At 35.5% G+C, this 19,301-nt stretch overlaps 1 protein-coding gene across 4 annotated transcripts in view; it reads right to left on the bottom strand.

The window, feature by feature from the left end:
* The window catches only part of LOC127941560 (SH2 domain-containing protein 4A-like), a 20,279-nt gene extending 5,036 nt beyond the window's left edge, over positions 1–15,243 (bottom strand). Inside the window, exons 1-7 of one of the 4 annotated variants that reach the window (XM_052536744.1) lie at positions 15,066–15,143; positions 11,396–11,735; positions 10,179–10,501; positions 4,736–4,883; positions 3,867–3,963; positions 2,638–2,679; positions 2,471–2,512 (exon numbers count right to left, since the gene is read on the bottom strand). In XM_052536744.1, coding sequence (XP_052392704.1) covers positions 2,471–2,512; positions 2,638–2,679; positions 3,867–3,963; positions 4,736–4,883; positions 10,179–10,350 — 501 coding nt within the window. In that variant the 5' untranslated portion in view covers positions 10,351–10,501; positions 11,396–11,735; positions 15,066–15,143. Of the gene's footprint in view, positions 1–2,470; positions 2,513–2,637; positions 2,680–3,866; positions 3,964–4,735; positions 4,884–10,178; positions 10,502–11,395; positions 11,736–15,065 lie in introns of all 4 variants that reach the window. The other 3 variants (XM_052536741.1, XM_052536742.1, XM_052536743.1) reach the window with 3 other exon arrangements.
* Positions 15,244–19,301: the final 4,058 nt, after the last annotated feature.

The raw sequence follows: 19,301 nt of genomic DNA, 5'->3' as shown, positions 1-19,301 counted from the left end.
CTATCAACTAAATTCATCCCAGATCAAATGGCCAGGTCACATCAAGTCAACAAGCATCTCGTCTGTCTCGTATTTGTCCTAAGGAATTTTAGGAGGAATATATAAAGTAATCCAGAGAGATTTTAAGATCTCCTAGGCCATGAAAGATGAAGCTCTGAAAAACAACATTTGCCCCTGTAAACTTACATTTAAGACGACACCAAACAATTGTTATTTGGTAAAACTCAAACACTGTGTTAGTCCCTTAAAATAATGTCAAGATGGCTCCAGACGGTTCATTTCATATAGTAAATTAAAAAAATAAAACAGCCTAAAATGAACTAAAGTAGCCAAATAGAAAACCCAAATTACAATATAAAAGAGCCTAAAACAAAACAAGTATATCCTAAAAATAACCTAAAATGAAATAGCCTAAACTACAAAATAAAAGTCAATTATTTTTTTTTACACAGAAGCCTAAATAAAAAAAAGAGCCTAAAAATTAAATAGCCTAAAATAAAATACAGTAGCCTACAAATGACCTAAAATAAATAGTAGTCTTATTAACAGCTTATTTAAAATAAATAAATAAAAATGATATAGCTGAACAACAAAACATAGAATAGCCTAATAATTAAGTCTACAACTAAACTCCCTTAAATAGACAAAAATCGAATATAAATCTAATTAAAAACCTCTGGAGCTGCCAAAGATAGCAGATATTGCATGCCTGGACTGTAAGAAGCACAGAACGTGTTTAGTGTTTACACACACACACACAAGATGGAAGAGAAATGTGTGATGTACAAGGACTTGCCCTGCCCAGGGGCTTGTGGAAATTTAGGGTTAAAACTGTGGTGAAAGAGAGAGCAATTAAAAAAATAGGGAAAGAGAGGTCCCTGCCCAAACCCCATGGGACAATCCCACAATCCCATCTATCTGTGACTGACAGGCGCGCCGTCTCGCACGCTTTAATTCCCTGATCAACTTTATCAACCATCTGCTCTTGAAGAACCCAGGGACCGAAATCAGCCCCTGGGCTCTCTCAGGTCCTCCTGTAGAGCACACACAGGCCTCACACTGAGAGCAACGCACCATACTCTCCTTCAGCATTTAAAACGAGTTACATATCTAATATACATTTCATAAATCTCAATCAGTTAGGCTTATATATACACACACATCATGAGTTTTACTCTTCTGGGTGCGGGAATGATATGGAAAATGGAAGGGACACTAATATATCAGCCTGTGAATGAACAGCATGACATCTTCTGATTTGCTGAAAAGCAGACGAACTTGGGAAGAACTAGTTTTAGATTCATGCTCGCACACTCGTCTAACACTCTGTCTAAAGTGTGTCATGTTTAATAAAGTGTATGTTGTGTTCAGCTGTTGTGGGGTCGTGGCAGAGAGAGACAGCTGAGGGTAAAAGGATCTCAAGATGAGAGCACAAGGACAGCTGCTCTGACCTCTGACCCCCCTCATCCGGAGCAGAGAGACAGAAGAGACCACCGACATTCTGGGGAGGACATTCCTTTGCACCGACACCATGTTTACACTGCACGCGGATGACACACACAAAATTAGAACATGTTGGTGTAGATGAGACTGAGTCATATAGTAGATGCTGACCCAATTTTATTTACATTATCAGTTTTTTATTATTAATTTTTAGCATCACAAATTAAAGTATTATTCATAGAAAATATAATAAATAATCTATAATTACTTAAATTAGTATGTTTATAATTTCTTAATATTAGTGCATGCGTGCAGAATAAATATTTCTTATTTAAGACACTATTTCAAGAAAAAAAAATGAAAAGGCAGACGGACAGAATGCATGCATGCAGAGAATTCCTCACATGCTGATCTGCTCTGTGTTAAACGCCAGCAGTATCAATGAACAGAGGCTGTTAGATGGCGGGACTTTCCAGGGGCCTCTGGTGTAAATGAGATCTCTGTGGTCATATTGCATATCGCATCAGTCCAAACGGCCTGCGATTATGAAAAATGACTTGGAATAGTATCCTGCACCAAAAACTTTTATAACCTGCTTCAGTCCAAGAGGAAAAATAGATTCATGGTAATGGGAGAAAACATGCATTTTTGTGTATTATAATGTAATAAATATGTGCATTATATTATGTGAAACGGAAAAGAAACCTAATAAATATTGTAAAGTGATGAAAATATATTTTTACATTTCGAAATATATAAAATGTATTCAGATACAAATGTCTTTAAGTCAGTCTAAGATTTTTTCTTTTAAATTAGCATTTTTATCAGGCTCCCCCTCATCAGTATTTACACTTTAATGGCAATGAAAAGGTTATTAGTCAGTTATTGAAATGCCTGATTTTCAACAATGTCCAATGTTATTTCATTATATATATATATATATATATATATATATATATATATATATATATAAATATATATATATATAAATATAAATGAAGAAAGGTATGTCTTTGGAAAAACTTACATTTTCTGAAGGTGCTGATGGTTTTTCTTCATTTTCAGGTATCTGTGGGATATTAAGAGAATGCATTTATAAGATATATAAAGTAGATATATATATATAAAGTATCCTGTTGTGACAAAACATCTCACTTAATTTTATATCATATCTAGCGCAATACCGGAACACACCTGTGGAGGCGCCAGAGTCCTAACCTCTTTGTCACTGTTGCCCTGTAAAAAAACAAAAAGACTTAGCAAAACTCTTCCACATTTCTGTACATCATTTAATCACCACCATAACAAAAGCTGATACAATAATCACATTATCATATATAATAATCAACTGCTTTATGATCAGTGAAAAATCTGGGCATTTTTTCTGACTCTTGTGTGGCTCTCCACTAATTGGCCAGTATGAGCCACATGTGCCGCTGTACAGGGACAGATGTTTGTGTTTAGCAAGTAGAGGATCACAGTGTGGTGATACTGGCCAGCACATCTCCTCCCAGGAGTGCTCACTGCTGGTGTTGCCATGGAAACCCTAGTGACCCCCCCCCCCAACCTCAGTATAACAGGAAAGGTGGTGAGATTTCCACATATTAAGGGAAAACCTCGCATAGACCGTTTTGAAACACACACTTCGTGTCTGAGATCTTGACTGAGATACAATTCAATAATACATGAAATTAAAGATGACATCAATGCACTTTCACAACCTGTGTCCAAACCTACAAGAAATTCTGTTGATCACATCCACCCATTTCTACTGTATTGTGAGGGGTGGCCCTGCCCACTCCGAAATCTCACTGGTTTGAAATCCTGCTTTTCATAAAGGTGCTTTAGATATCTAGTCAAATCCGTTTTCAGCATCTCACACTGCTTCAAATTGCTTTTCACATGGTTGGAAAGTTGTCGCATCATTCCTGTAAAGAACATGGTGTTACTGTATAATTTAGGCTGTCTGTCAGTTTAAAATCGCATGGACGCCAACTGTCCACACACAGATAGACAGACAGACATTGATTAAATGTGCAGAGAGATGGAGCCATACAGAGCTGAGGAATGAAAGAGTTGTTGTGCCTGAGAAATAGAGAGGAGGGTTGGTGTAGGAGGGCTTTTTTTTTTGTTGAAAGGATAAAAAGAAATCATGGAGGAGAAGGGAATGAAAAAAGGAGGAAAGGAGGGCGCAAAAAGAGGAAGAGATGGAGGTTTTGATTTATTTGGCTGTTGAACGATGGCTCTCCCTGTGGAGAAAGTCCGTCTCGCTGCCCCTCGGCTGTGTCCGGGATTGATGGCGGGCAACAGGGAGGTCACCTACACACACTCGCACACACAGCTGCATGAATACACAGCGGCACCAGTTTAAGAGTTGAGCAGACGTGGAAGTAAACAAACACGCACGTGAGCAACACACCTACCTTCAAGTTCAGCTGAACTCCTGACGGTGCTTTGGGAGGAAGGTTTTCTCGCCCTGATCGGTTTATCAAGTTGCTCTTCAAAGTGCTGGGATGGTTGCTGAAATACAGGACAAGACGTGTGAAACACAACTAACAAGTCTACGCCCTTCACAGTCAAACACGTTTTCATTAGATATTAATTTTAAGTTTACTTGTTAAATATGAAAACATAAAATGGTTAAACTACATTTATTTACATTACCATTAAAAAGTTTGGGGTCAGTAAAAAAAAAAAAAAAAAAAAAAACACACACACACACACACACACACACACACACACACATATATATATATAAATATAGGAGGGATGCATGAAATTGATCAAAAGTGACAAATTAACACTGTTATTTTTCTACTTTCTATTTAAAGTAACCTGAAAAAAAGGTAACAGTTTCCATAAGTACATACATTGATATGTAATGCTTTCCATATCAACAATGAAGACTGAAAATTCAGGTTTGCTATGACAGAAATAAATTACATTTTAAAATATCTTCAAGTAGATGAAGTTTATCTATTTTACTGATTAGTGTTGCTGTACTTTTTTTATAAATAAACTTAGCCTTGGTGAGCACAAAAAGAAAAGCACAAAATACCTTATTGACCCCTAACTTCCGAACAGTAGTTTAAATAATATCTATACATTAATAAAACCCCTTTTAAAAATCAAAAAGCAATTTTAATGCACAATTTTAATGATATTTTTCAGATGCTATCAACCAAACAAACTGGGGGCTGAAACTCATACTATAGGCTGGTTTATAGAATTAAATAAAATTTAATGCTATACCTTTATATCCTGATGTTAGTCCTTAAAGTTTTGTCCGTACCGTGAATTGTTGAGGACGCTGGCAGTTTTTCTCTCTCCAAACCCTGAACAGATGATCTTGGAGGATTTGAGCTCATCCATCTCTCCAATGACAATGACCTGCACGTCTCCATCTCGTCCCAGCAGCCAACTAACACTCTTGCTATTACCTGCAAAAGGGAAAAAAACGGACTTAGTGGTTTCTACCATTAAGCATAGTTGAAACACAACAACCCTGGTTTAGTGATTATCATTTACATATTTAAACATATTATACTTCACAATTATTTATGCATCGTTTCCTGTTCTTATGAATGTACTCAAGCATAACATGATTCAATGTTAAAAAGGGGAAAAAAATTGAAAACAGTTTAAGGCTGCTTATTGGATCAATAAAGCTAAACATTATTTTATCACTACATTTTCCTTTATGAGAAGCTTATGGACTACTTGTCAAGTCTTAAGAACACAAAAAATGAAGGTGACATATCTTGTTCAGTACTGTTTGAGAGAGAGAGAGAGAGAGAGAGAGAGAGAGAAAACACTTGACGGCAAATAAGGAAACCTTCCCATGATGAACTGGTTCTTCTTGCAGGCCTTGTGGCAAAATAAGATTCCAGTTGAACAGCCTGACTGACACACTCATGATCCCAGTCAAGAGAAAACCAAACAGGCTGAACTGCCATACTAGCTAAAACTCAGCATTCCTGCCAGTGACTCAGTGGGTAAATTAAAGTTAATGTTAGCTAAACAACATTAAATGAGGCAAATACACTGAATGCTTAAAAGGTATTTAATATTTAAAAAAAAGCCAATTTATTCGATTGTAAATCTTAGGAATTAATTTTTCCTTTTTGTTTGTTTTAATCAATAGTAGCAGCAGTCAGTGTTGTAAAACTTGAGTCCTGACAAGACCAGACTCAGGTCCATCTTAAGTCCAAATTCAGATTTTCAGGAGCAAAGGGACTCAGCAAGGAGTAGCTCATTTGAGTCATAGAAAATATGTGACCCTGGACCACAAAACCAGCTTAAGTGTAAATTTTTCAAAATAATATTTGGCCAAGATACAACTATTTGAAAATTTGGAACCTGATGGTGCAAAAAAAACAAAAAAAAAAAAAAAAAAACCCCTGAGAAAATCGCCTTGTGTCCGAGTGAATTCTTAGCAATGTATATTACTCAACAAAAATTTTGTTGTTTTGATATATTTATGGTAGGAAATGTACAAAATATCGTCATGGAACATGATCTTTACTTGTGATTTTTGGCATAATTTATATTTTTCGATAATTTTGACCCATACAATGTATCTTTGGCTATTGCTACAAATACTGTATACCCCAGTGACTTAGGACTGGTTTTGTGGTCCAGGGTCACATATGGTCTTGGACTCTGACTCTTCTTCTCTTTCCTCCATATCAGGCATTAAAAAGGGTGATGGTGACAAAACAGCATCTTTTAACAGAGATCAAGTCTATGCAGCAGTTTAAGGCTAAAACCTTTTTCCTTTTAAAAACTTAAACCTAGATGTGCAACTAGCCCAGGTTTCTCCTTCATTATACACTATCGTTCAGTTTGGGGTCGGTAAAACACGTCAAATGTTTTAAAATAGGTCTTATTCTCACCCAAGTGACATTTACTTAATCAGAAATACAGTAAAAACTGTTGTATTGTGAAATATTATTATAAGATTTCTATTTCAATATATTTTAGAATCAAAAAGTCTTCAGTATCATGTTTCTTCAGAAATAAATGCTAATTTGCTGCTCAAGAATTTTGTTTTGTTTATTATTATAATTAATGTTCGAAACAGCTGTGATGCTGAATATTTTTGTGGATTATGTTCAGAACTGATGAAAGCAGCATTAAAAAAGAAAAGAAATCATTTCTTACAATTTTACTGTCACTTTTGTTTTAATAAATGAATCCTTGCTAAATAAACGTATGCAAATATGCAATGCAATAAAATGGGTTATAAAACCAATGGCAAAAACCAAAACAAAACCACAAAAAACATCTGTGAACAACTGTTGAGAATTGAATCTACACTCTCAATGTTCTTCCTTCGTCTTCTTCCTCCTCCTCAGTGTGTTTTGAGCGCCTGTGTTTCATGTATACTTCCTGCTTTGTTGGCAGTCATCTATGTGAGGGAATGGAACTGGGCCTGGCTGAAATTTCCTTCCTTGCTCTAAAAACTGGGTCAGCAAGAGAGGTGTTTCCCTGCTCACACAATGCAAGGGTCAGGATGTCTTCAAAGACTCTCTTTATTGTGTTATTTTATTACAGTTTTGCACTATTGTGAGACAGAACCTTGAATGACTTTGACATTTGATCCACACCATTGTCTATTACGCCTGTTTCACACATAATCTGTCTGCAGTGTGTATGCGTTGCGTATTTTTTTACGCACCCATGTTAACGGATTCCACCGTTCGTACTGCACACGGTTGCGGTCCGTCAGCGCGTTCCAGGAGCAGTGCGTCTGCAGCAGTGCTGCGATTGTTAACGTACAGAGTCTATTTTTGCTGTGCTGCAGGCGCTGAATTAAAGTGACAGCGAAATGCAGCCATTTCACAATAAATGTATACTAATTAAAGCCTACGGTGTTTCACACGCAACACATGGGTTTTGGCTAGATTTAAAACAAGAAAAAGAGCAACATTATATATGCACTTTTATAGAGGCAGAAAAACAAAGTTATTTAAGACCCGTTGGATTGCGTGTAATAAAGATTTAAATGCAAAAGGCACGAGAGTCGACTGTTTCTGTCAGTGGTGAGTTTTAATTTTAAATGTTTGTGATAGCCTAACAAGAAAAGTAGGCTAATGTTGTTTAAATGCGTTGCAGCTTGTTTCAGCAACTTATTATAAAAACCTAGCAGTCAAATGCATGAGTAATACGTTTTTTATATTTGAATTTAAATGCATCTATGAAAGATTCTTACTGTACTGTGATGAAAGAGTTTTTTTTATTTTTTTTATTTGATATCAAAATAATGGACAAATGTTGTGTTTTGTGGCTTAAACAGCCGCGGATCAGTAGCGGACTGCAAACGCATCCTAAAACACATTGAATCCATGCTGCTTCAGCACCACATACGTAACACACACGGACTGCATACACACTGCAGACGGATTATGTGTGAAACAGGCGTTAAGACAGGGTTGCACAGAGGCAGTCAAGATGTTGTGTCGGTATGTCTTGGGGAAACCACTGACCAGCAAGAACAGCTGCCATTGTCTCAAGGAGATAGAGGACTCTCTGTTCTTCTCTGAGGTCTGAAACGCAGGGACCTGATAATAACTGCTTTGTTACTAAGCAAAGACCACTTTCTCCTGGATTTACCCATGTCAACCTTAATGTAATGCAGTGATCTTCCTTAGGAACCCAAGAGAAGGGCTATACAGTGGCCGCAAAATGTTCCTAGACACTTAAAACTTTCATTGCACTGTAATATTTTTACCTCATTGACTAATCTAGTCGAGGATGATCTGGCGAAAAAAAAATTCAGACTCTTCCAGTAGCAAAGCGGATATGCCAGATTCCATAAGCCCTCTGTACGTCTAACCAGTTTAAACGGGTTTGACTTTAGCTAAGGAACATAAAGTTTCATTTTTCATTCTTTTTAACAGCTCTGTCTCTTTTGCTGCTTTACAGATACCCTCGATCTCTCAAAAGCATTCCTCTCATATCTCAGCAGTTCACTCCTTCCTCTTACCAGCTTTTAGACAGCTGTCCTCACGGAAATCTTGTATCTGTGACGTCCGTGACCTTCGGTGTTAAAAAGCGGTGAAATTAAGTGGAAAACCCCATGTTATAAATACTTCTCGACTGGATGTTTAGAGTGTTTCAGTGTCTCACTGAGGAGATCCTTTAACTAATATCAGATTTGGCTAAGATTTGCCATGACATTTGTCCAATGACGTCCGGATGTCTCCTGCTCAGTCAGAAGACTGTTAACGTGGTCTTGTGTCTTGTCTCTGATGTAGATGTTCCCAGGGATTGCATCAATCACAGTAGCTCTCATCTCCTCGAATGTAATTAACTCGTATGTTTCAGAATCCTTTCTGTTGTCTAAACATCGCTCCCTCTCTGTGAGCCTATTCTGACATTACAAGATGTTTTTCCATGAAGTGAACCGGGTGCTATCAGCTAAACTATTCTGTCCTGGCTGAGTCATGTGCCACATTAAGTTTTAGACCATATTAAGTCATTTAAAGCCAGCAATAAAAAGCAAGAGCAGTTTTCTGTGGCTTACAGATGTGGGAATGGCAAACGCACTGATTAAAGACTTGCATTAGCAATTCAAAGGCCCCACATTCAAACCTCAAGATGTCGTAGATCTTTAATCTAGACAGATCCTGATGACCACGGTGATGACTTCAGGATGTCTGTCCTTCTAAAAAGACAACTGTATTTCTTTTGCAGAAGTGTCATACTTAGTCAAAAAGGATCATCTCTAAATATAGGATTTGCTTACATTTTATTTTGTAAATTTAGAAGCTGTTTTAATGATCCACCCACCCTTAAATCAAACTAAACTTACTAAAATTTTCCTGTTTTTCTTCATACAATATAAAATGCACTGGTCATTCATTTTCAGTTGCAACTATGATGTATTAAAAAAAAAAAAAAAAAAAAATTATTATATATATATATATATATATATATATATATATATATAACTGAAATTGCATCTAACTTAAATACAAATGAAGCAATAACAATTTTTATTATTACTATCATTATTATTATTTAAATTATTAAACTGAATTGCAAAAACTAAATACAACTAAAAACAACTTAAAAATAATAATATAAATATACACAAAAAATAAACTTGATGGTCAGGATTTTAACGTTCTGTGCTAGGAAAGTTATTTTTGATAGTCAATAATAATAATATTAATAATAATGCTAAATGATGAATAAAATGGTCTCATCCAGGAGTACCGTATTTTGCAGACTATAAGTCGCACCTGAGTATAAGTCGCATCAGGCCAAAAATATGTCATGATGAGGAAAAAAAAACATATATAAGTCGCACCGGACTATAAGTCGCATTTATTTAGAACCAAGAACCAAGAGAAAACATTACTGTCTACAGCAGCGAGAGGGCGCTCTGTCTTCAGTGTAGACTACAGGAGCACTCAGCAGCACAGAGTGCCCTCTCGTGGCTGGAGACGGTAATGTTTTCTCTTGGTTCATTTCTCTAGTTCATGTCAAATTAATTTTGATAAACAAGTCGCACCTGACTAGAAGTCGCAGGACCAGCCAAACTATGAAAAAAAGTGTGACTTATAGTCCGGAAAATATGGTAAATAAACAGAGGAAATATTGTATCACTGTTTAAATTTGTTTAAACGAAATACATAAAATTGTAAATGTAATGTACTGCATTAAAAGTTCTCGAAGAACTCACCTTCAATAAAATAAATTAACTAATATATAAAGCCAGTGCCCACCTGTCTTTGGTTTGGGTTTGAGTGGTTCCCTCTCCAGCTTGTCCTCACGCTCCTTCCAGCGGCGCACCTGCTCCTCGCGCATCTTCAGGAAGAGCGTCTTCTTCTGCTCGTCGTTCAGAGCGTCCAGCACATCCGGGTCAATGTACATGTCGTTCAAGATCTGCTGCAGCATGGCCGTGTGTGTGGTTCTCCTGATTATATCCTGAGATTCAGCAACAGTCCTTCAGTACAAGGATGTCGGTGGTAAAGACGAGGAAGCCCAGCTCGGTCCGTTCACCACACACAAGCTCTCATCACTAATTAGCAGCCATAAACTGGACACGCTGTCAGAAGAAATGACAGATTACAACATCTGGAAGCAATCGGATCTCTTTAATAGTTTGTTTGCTCTTACTCTTCAAGCGCAGCTGTAGATATTTTGTGTGTTATGTTAAATAGAAAGTCAGAAAAGCCTTGATCTTTCTTTTTTTTTTTTTTTTTTTTCATTCATAGATTTAATAAAACATGTATTTTTCTTTAGGGTTGTAAGAGTTAACTTCAAATATATTAATAAAGCAATAATTTGAAATGTGTTTTCTTTCCTTATTTTCAAAGACTAGTTGGAATTTAAGAGATTGTGATTATTTTCCTATTTTATCATTTTATAAATGTATTATTCGGTCATAGTTTTGCAAAACAGAACAATCTGGTTATTAGTAGAAAAAGAGAATAGCAAGCGGTTTTCAAATAATAAAGAAAGCTTTAAATATTTCCATAATGCTCAGCTTTGGCATAATGCCATTGTAAACAACCTCTGCTAAAGAGCATGTTTTACTCAAACACATGGTCTCCCGACTCTTTTTAGGCCTAGACTGAGGGGATTCCTCAGGAACAGGGGTTCGCTTCTGTCATCAGCAGACCCCCCATCCATTCACAAGACTCTTCTGCTCTATTTTAAAGTGGTCTTATTTTGGCCACAACTGAACTGGCATGCTGTGACCTCTTTAAGAGAGACTGCGGGTGTCTGCAACTAAAAAAAGTCTGAGATCACATCATACACAAAAAAAGGAACGCAACGACGGCAACTGTGACTGAGACAAAACAGCAGACGTCTGCCTGACTGCCTACACATACAACAGACTGCAGTTAATGTCCAGAAATGAAGACAGATATGGTGGCAAACAGAAAGTTGGAAAGAGAGAAAAAAAAAAAGCCTGTGTGAAGTAAAATGTACTCACAGCTGGGTGCGGACGCTCCACGGCAGACTTTACTAAAAGAAGCAGAGTTAGTGCTTGTGTGTCCTTCTTGCCTTTGTGTATGACTTAGCTGGTGACATCACAGCATTCCATAGTCTCTCTCTCTCTCTCTCTCTCTCTCTCTCTCTTTACTCTTGCTCTCTCTAACAAACGTACATTACACACTGTCCCTTGCCTTCATGTAACACGCACTTCCTTTCTGTTCCTGTAACTCTCTCAGGCTGAAGGGAAACTCAGGAAGCAGACTTCAGCTGTTGGCACTGCAAGCAAAGTAGCAGCATCCTGTTGAACAGAGACAGAGGCGAGAGAGGAGGAGGGGCGGCTGAAGGACAAGAAGAAGAAGAAAGGACAGAGAACTAACTTTATCACTTGAGCAAAGGAATTTACAGAAAAAACACGTAAGAGGATGAGTCGATATTGGCATGAGGCAATGCACTTTCAGTGCCAAAAAAAGAAAAAAGATAAAAGCACCTCTACAGTTTTTGGCTAGTGATAAGCACTTCCTCTCTGACTGAAATTTCCCTATGTTATCTTATACTGCAGAAAATCTCCCCTTGTAATTTCCTTATAAATCTTTCTTTGCTGTAACATAGACGAAGGACAGATTTACAAGCTTAAAGAGATTGTTGAAAAAATTATAATGTAAAAACAAAGCCACTTACCGATAGTTTTCAAACACGCAGTAGGCTTTAGTGTAATCTAGCACCAGGGGGCGCACGAGCGCAAGAAACTGTCTTTGTTATCTGAGCCGCTCAGTAGTAGTTTAACTGCTGTAATGAATGCTATGACACTCTGTTAATTAATAAATAAGTTAAATTTGTGACTGCACAAATTTCCAGTCATATTCGACACAAATCCAGCCACTCTGGAATCTATCTTTCCTTGTTTTTAATTGTATTATTCTCTCTAACTTCCTATTTGATTGGGCAGTTTTCATCCCCAAATGTGTACTTATTTTTATTTATTGTTTCCGAAGATATTTGCATATGGAAATGTAGCTGCCTGTATTTGCTTTGTTACTGTTTAAATACTGAAGTTTAACCAACAGCGCCATCTACTGGTTGTCGAGGACCGGTCTGTTATGAATTGACCTGATAACGTTGATTTAAAGAGATCATTCATCAAAAGGGGGTCGTTTTGTCCAAAATTACTAACTCTCATGTTGTTCTAAACTTCTGTGACTTAATTTTGTGGAACATAAAAGGATAAACTTTTAAGAATCATTACAGAGCTCTTCAAAACGAGAACAACTCATAAGGACAATGATGTCAATCTAATTATGTAACTCAAAGTCATTCAAAGCATTTGTGTAACACCTCAAAAATAATTTCCTACTTAACTTTCCCCACTACTAAAATGCATAGTTTAATATCATATTCAGATCCAACAGACACACACAGATACAAACAAACTGTAATATAAATATGCACGTTGGAGAATGCAAATTATGTCACCAAACAGTTACTGATTCCTATCAGCTTCCATTGTAAGGTGGAAAACAATACTACACAATTATTGCCTGTTCATCACAAAAAAATTATATCTTTTTTTTATTTTTTGTCTTTTTGGAGCTTGACAGCCCCAGCCTCTGCTTAGTATTAATAAAAAATGCTCCTTTTCAATAAATAATAATAATAATAATAATAATAATAATAATGGATTACTATGAACTGTTATTATACAAGTTGCATCAACATTTTTCAAAACATATTTTTAATAAATATTTGTATTTAAAATATAATACATAATTTAAAAAATAGTACAAAATATATGTATTGCTTTGTTAACGTTGTTTTTTGCTAAAACATTATTACACATCTTCATAGATATAAGCGTTTCATGTTGGGTGGAAACAAGGTGATCTGAAACTTATCTGGAAACCATAGTAAAGGGCTGCTGTGTCCTCATGAGCAAATTACTTGTATCACAAGAACAACTACAGGAATATGGAATAGCAACTAAAAAACACTGACTATGGGTCGTGTTATGCAAGTTTGGTTATTTTTATATATATAAATTAATAAGCAAAACTGTTAGCCAATCACAGCAGTGGTCGTTTACTTGCTCATTTTGAATTCGGCCCACCAATTAAAACAGATGTTCCGCAGAGAGGCCCAAAAACAGGATAGAAAATTGTCTATTACTTATAAATTGTGATGTTTTTGACGTAAAAATAAGTGAACCTCAGAGAACATTAATAAAATAATAAAAAATGCAGTTCACGAGCCCTTAAATATTCAGCCACCAGATGGCGCGCCTCTCAACAGAGCAGATTCAGACGTTCACTCCATCCAGCATGGCAATTAGAATTCAGGCTTGTTCACAATGTTGATGTGCTCCTTAAGACACTCAAGACTGAGGCACAGACACATCTGCTACATCCAAGAAGTACAAATGTTCAGAAAGGAGCTACATAATTATGCTTGTTGAAGATTTTTCAAAAATTTCAAATATAGGCCTACTGTTGAAAGTAGTTAGACTACAGCTTGGCTCATTATGAAGGCGCAACTGATTACTGAACTAAACTAAACCAAACAAGGGTTGTGCTCAGGATAGATAACCCACAACTGGCTTCTAGATGAAAGCACCACACCCACATAGGTCACTACTGACTCACATGAGGCGCTTAGAGTAGTGCTAGACATCTGGACACTTTACAATGAATGAGAATCAATGAGAACAATAGAAAACAGTATTTCAAACGCCATGAAATTGCATTGTTTTCTGTGTTAATTAAGTATTTATTTATTATTATATTTATACTATTATAGGGTTTATTACTTATGAAATATTATTATTATTTTTTAAATGTTCAGTTTTCATCATTTTTGCAGTTTTGTTATTTGCTTTTTTTGTATTTCTGTTTAGATTAAATTCAGATTCATCTACTTTATCTCAGTTAGTTGTCAGGGCACTGGCAACATTCCTCATTTTCTTTTAATCGAAAGTTTAAGCTAGTCTACGGTTTAGATTTTATTTTAGCTTTATTTCAACTACTGAAAACGATTTGACAGTTTAGTGATCAATAACAACACATCTAGACTAGCCTACTTATCAGACGTTTAACATCTCTTCCTCTATTTTAAAGTGTCTTATCCAGTTATTTCTGTCTCTTACCATTTGTTTGTTCTTTTAAGTTTTTATGATTTATGTTTTTTTTATTTTCTTGCTTTAACTGGAGGCTTATGGGCATAACTTTTTCTCAAAGGTTATACGTTCACCATCCAAATTGAATTGGTCTGCAGTTGCGGTAACCATTTTAGGTCGTTAGATGGCGCCATAGCTGTTCCAACAGAATACGGTTGCACGACAATGCCAAATTGTTGCTGTTATGAAGCTACATCAAAGACGAGATCTAATTTAATCGTCAACTTCAGTGTGTAGCGTTAACGTTACTTTCGCGTTACAAATTAGCTATAACCTACAGCGTGATAATCTACAATCTTGCGAATATTAAGTACATCAGTTAAGATGTCTATTTCATGTGCATTTCATTCATCTAGTAAATTCAAAACAATTCGAGTTCCCACGTGCCACCGCGCTCTCGAACGGAAATATTCGTAGTTTAACTGACACTTTTATGCGATGACTTAATCATGACGAGAGTTTTTCGATTAATTGTGCAGCCCTACAAATATGGCGCATACAGTACCTTGGATGATACCTGGGACATTCCCAATAATCTCAACAACTGCAGTTGGACGCAAATTACGCAATCTGAGTTCTGCAGCCCGGTTATTTTTAACCAATCACCCGAATCAAGATCTAAAAGCCATGTGACTAATGACTCTTTCGCCCTGACGTCAACACAACGCTGATTGGCTGATGGCACCACAACTGCACGCAAACAACCATCACGTTTAGCTAAAATTGCAAAACGGGGAATAAACATAGACAGTAAAAGAAAGAAGATGTTTTTAGTAAACTGCATCACATCATAAATGTGCGGGTACCCCCCCCCCCATTTTTTTATACTCGTCTGGGAGTTTGGAGTTTTAATATAAATATCGCTGTTCGACAAGAGAAGGACAGCTTTGCTTCAGGTAACGTTAAGTTTTATTTTACCTTTTTGTAGTTTATATGAAGACAATAACTGTATCATCAAAAACCTACTCTTGAGGCCAATGCTCAAACGTTTTAATTTTCAGGCCCTATTTGTTGTGCAAATGAATGAATGGGCCAAAAACGCATTAAAAATTTAACTGTTTTTGGTTAATGGTGTCGTGTATGGCCCCCCGAGAAAGTGAAGTAATGAATGTGATTGTGAAATGAAGAGTCGAAAACTCAGGAAGGCAGTGCCTCGTCTCCGTTGGCTGACCTGTCCAGTTTCAGAACGCCTTTTATGATTGTAATTGGTTTGGAAGTTGGTAGGATGAAATATATTGCATGGAATATACCTTTTGCATGTACTGGTCCCCCGTATTAGGCGACGTTTTTAAATGACAGTGCATATGAAACTGCAAAAAGCATACTCCTAAAAGTGCTACCAGATGCATCCGCCATCCGCGCGCAAAAGCAGAACAGAATCAGTCACCCGCAATCGTGTTACAGTCGTGTGAAATGAGAACATTAAAGGTTCTGTGATGAAAGCTGAAAACAGCCACGGCATATAAGAATGTTTCCACACGGCTTGTAAACCGTATCTGTAGTGCAAACTGCATGATGAGGTAAATTGGAAAGTGGGATTAAAAACTTTTCATTTCTGCACCATATGAAATTAACTTTAGTTTTTAACTCTGTACTGGTAGCGTATTGTGTTTTTGCAGAAATGTTTTTATTATAAATGTTACTGTTATTACGTATATTAAAAATTTAGGAATATTTAACTTTTATATAAGTTTTAATATAAAATTATATAAATATTTATTATTTATTTTAAAAACCATATTAACATGGTTATGAGGACCAAACTCAAATAACCTGGATTCTATGCAGGAACTATTGTAATTTCATTAGTGTAAAGGATAATTTAACAGGATAGCTTTAATAGTGTCTTTCTCTTAAATGTTTAGTTGTAATTCATTTTAATTTAAGTAAAATGTTAATTCAGTAAGAGTCTGATTAAAGATAAATATCAGTGTCTTATATTAATTAGCATTCTAAAATGACATTCTAGCTCAAAATCAATGTTCTGTCATTTCATCAAGTTATTAATTATTAAAAACATTGTTGCATTTGCTTTAAATTCAGTAATATATATCGTCATTTGTTTCTGTCCTGTTTTATTTACTCATTTATTTAAACTTGTGGGCCAGATAATCTGGATTTTTTCACAGCCGAATTCGAAACCCTGTTAAGCCCTGCTTTTTATTGTATTTATTTATGTATTTAAATTTATTTAAAAAAGGGACCAATGCACAATTTTAACATAAATGTTTCCATTTCATGCATTGTACTGAATTTACCCAATGGCTAGTTTTCATCCATCGTCCCTTGGCAGGTAATCATAATCATAAGTAAACATAAAAAAATAAGACAACACATACAATACAGGAATACTTATACACATTCTATCAGAGCCAAAAAAGAACAGTAAAAATAGTGTCCAATCAAAACGCAACCATGAGTTGAATTGATTTTGAATAAGATTTTAGTTTTAGTTTAAAAATGTCAATAGATGTGCACATCCTTATGTCTTCTGGTAGAGTGTTCCAATTAACAATAGCTTTCACTGAGACAATGAATCAAAGACAGAATGATGAAAAGGAACAACACAATCACTAGTAAATGATGATCAAGTAAATTTTGCAGAGGCTGTATGGAGAAAATACACAAAATCATGAAGTATGGAAGGATCCAAATCATAAAAAAAATGTATACCATACATAAATGTGAGTAAAAGTCTAAAATGATCCAAGTTTTAAAAAAAATATATTTCTTCAAAAAGTGGTGATATTGGTTAGTTTTTTTTTTTTTGTCTAGAGTTTTTAAAATCTGCTTATAAAGAGATTTTAAAGGTTTAATGACACTTTCTCCCATTTGACCCCAACATGTCAGACAGTATGACAGATGAGAAAAGATTGTAGCATCCATAAAAGTCTTAACTGCATAGACATTGTCTAATTTGTCTGAAATGTATCATATATTTTATAGTCCTCACCCTTTACTTTACATGTTTTTTTAAACTAAGGTTTGGATCCAGCGTTAAACCAAGATAATTAGATAATTAAACTCAGTAACAATTTCTATCTTTTCACTATTTATACAAATATCTGCACTGGAAGAACACACATTTGTTTTGGGAAAAAAAAAACATCCCTTTTGTTTTACCAGTGTACCTGGTGAGACACGATTGCTCTAACCACTGTGTAATCCTTTCTGTAGCAACATTTAGCTCTCAGCTGAAGTCTTATAGCTTTCAGTTTTCAGTTGATAACGCTTCTGTTCTCGCATGTGTGGAAATAACAGTATCGTCGGCACACATTTGCACTTGTATCCCTCAACACTGCTGTGATCATTAATGTACAAACTAAATAATAAAGGGCCTAATATTGATCCTTGGGGTATACCCGTTGCACAGTTTAAGTTATTGGAAATAACCACTTAACATTTTTACACATTGCTGTCTATTAAAAAAATTAATGGGGAAATCCATGCTGAAGTCCCAAATAGAAGAACAACATTTTGATTAACCATGATGAAGGTTTTGTCAAATCTAAAAATATAGCACCAACTGTTCCATTTTTAGCTGTTTCAGTAGAATGATTTACTCTGAAAAAAAATTGCATACAATATAAACCAACCTTTTACTAAGATAACAAGCCAGTTGTTCAAGATCTATTTTTTCTGCACACTTTGCGACTACTGGCAGTATCCTGAAAGGTCTACAGAGGCTAACCTCGAAATGATCCCCGAATTAAAAAATAGAAGAAACAATGGCTTGCTTCCATGCAGTAGGAAAAACACTGTATTCAAATTATAAATGAATTAAATGAGAAATAACAGGAGCTTAAATATCTTTAAGAGTTTTGAGAAACTTAGTGTCAAATTGATGGACATCCCTATATTTAGTATTTCTTAATGTAGGGATGTCCATCAATCTGACAGTAAGTTTCTCAAAACTCTTAAAGATACTTATTGTAGTTAGTTTTAATAAGCCATGATAATATAAACATAATATAAATATTGTTTTACACTCTTCATTCCTTGTTAATAGTGTAACATACACATTCTTCCAAAAACATAAAATGAAAATGTTACAAACAAACAACAAATAAATAGGGTACTACAAAACATCTACAGTACACTGTACTATAATGAAGTGATTTGCTTTGAAGGATAAAAGTGTAACACTGCAATGTGCTACAGTAAAATATACTCTTTAGTTGTAATTATATTAAAATACTTGACCACTCAATGTTGCAATTAATCAATAAGGAATCAAGTAATCCGGAGGGTTGTGCAGTAAAATTGTATTATTACAGCCAAACCATTATTTATCTGGTACAAAGCAAAGAGGCTTTCCTTTAGGTTGACCGCATTAAACTCATGATTTTTTTTTGCACACATCTCCTTCACACCTATCTATCTATCTATCTATCTATATATATATATATATATATATAAGATAGGTGTAAAGGTAATGTGTGTAAAATAAATCATGATTTTTTGTTTACCTGAGCGGAAACGACAAGTTGTCTAGGAAAACAGTTGTTATATTTGCAGTTCCATTCACTGGCACTAGTGGTGCAGAAATCACACTTTTCACCTTTAATGGATCAATGCTATAAAAAAGAAAACCTACATTGTGCTTGCCAGGTCATAGTAAGACTTTGATTGGTTCATTATGGTGAACACCAGCTGCTCCTTTTTCAAGGGGAACAGGGATGCTCCTATTATAAGATTTGAATGATTAATAATCTTAATTGGGAGTTTTATGATAATCTTC

The sequence above is a fragment of the Carassius gibelio genome, chromosome A21 (assembly GCF_023724105.1).
Source record: "Carassius gibelio isolate Cgi1373 ecotype wild population from Czech Republic chromosome A21, carGib1.2-hapl.c, whole genome shotgun sequence".
Classification (NCBI taxonomy): Eukaryota; Metazoa; Chordata; class Actinopteri; order Cypriniformes; family Cyprinidae; genus Carassius; species Carassius gibelio.
The sequence above is the reverse complement of the archived record's forward strand: the minus strand, read 5'-3'. Positions and strand labels throughout refer to the sequence as shown.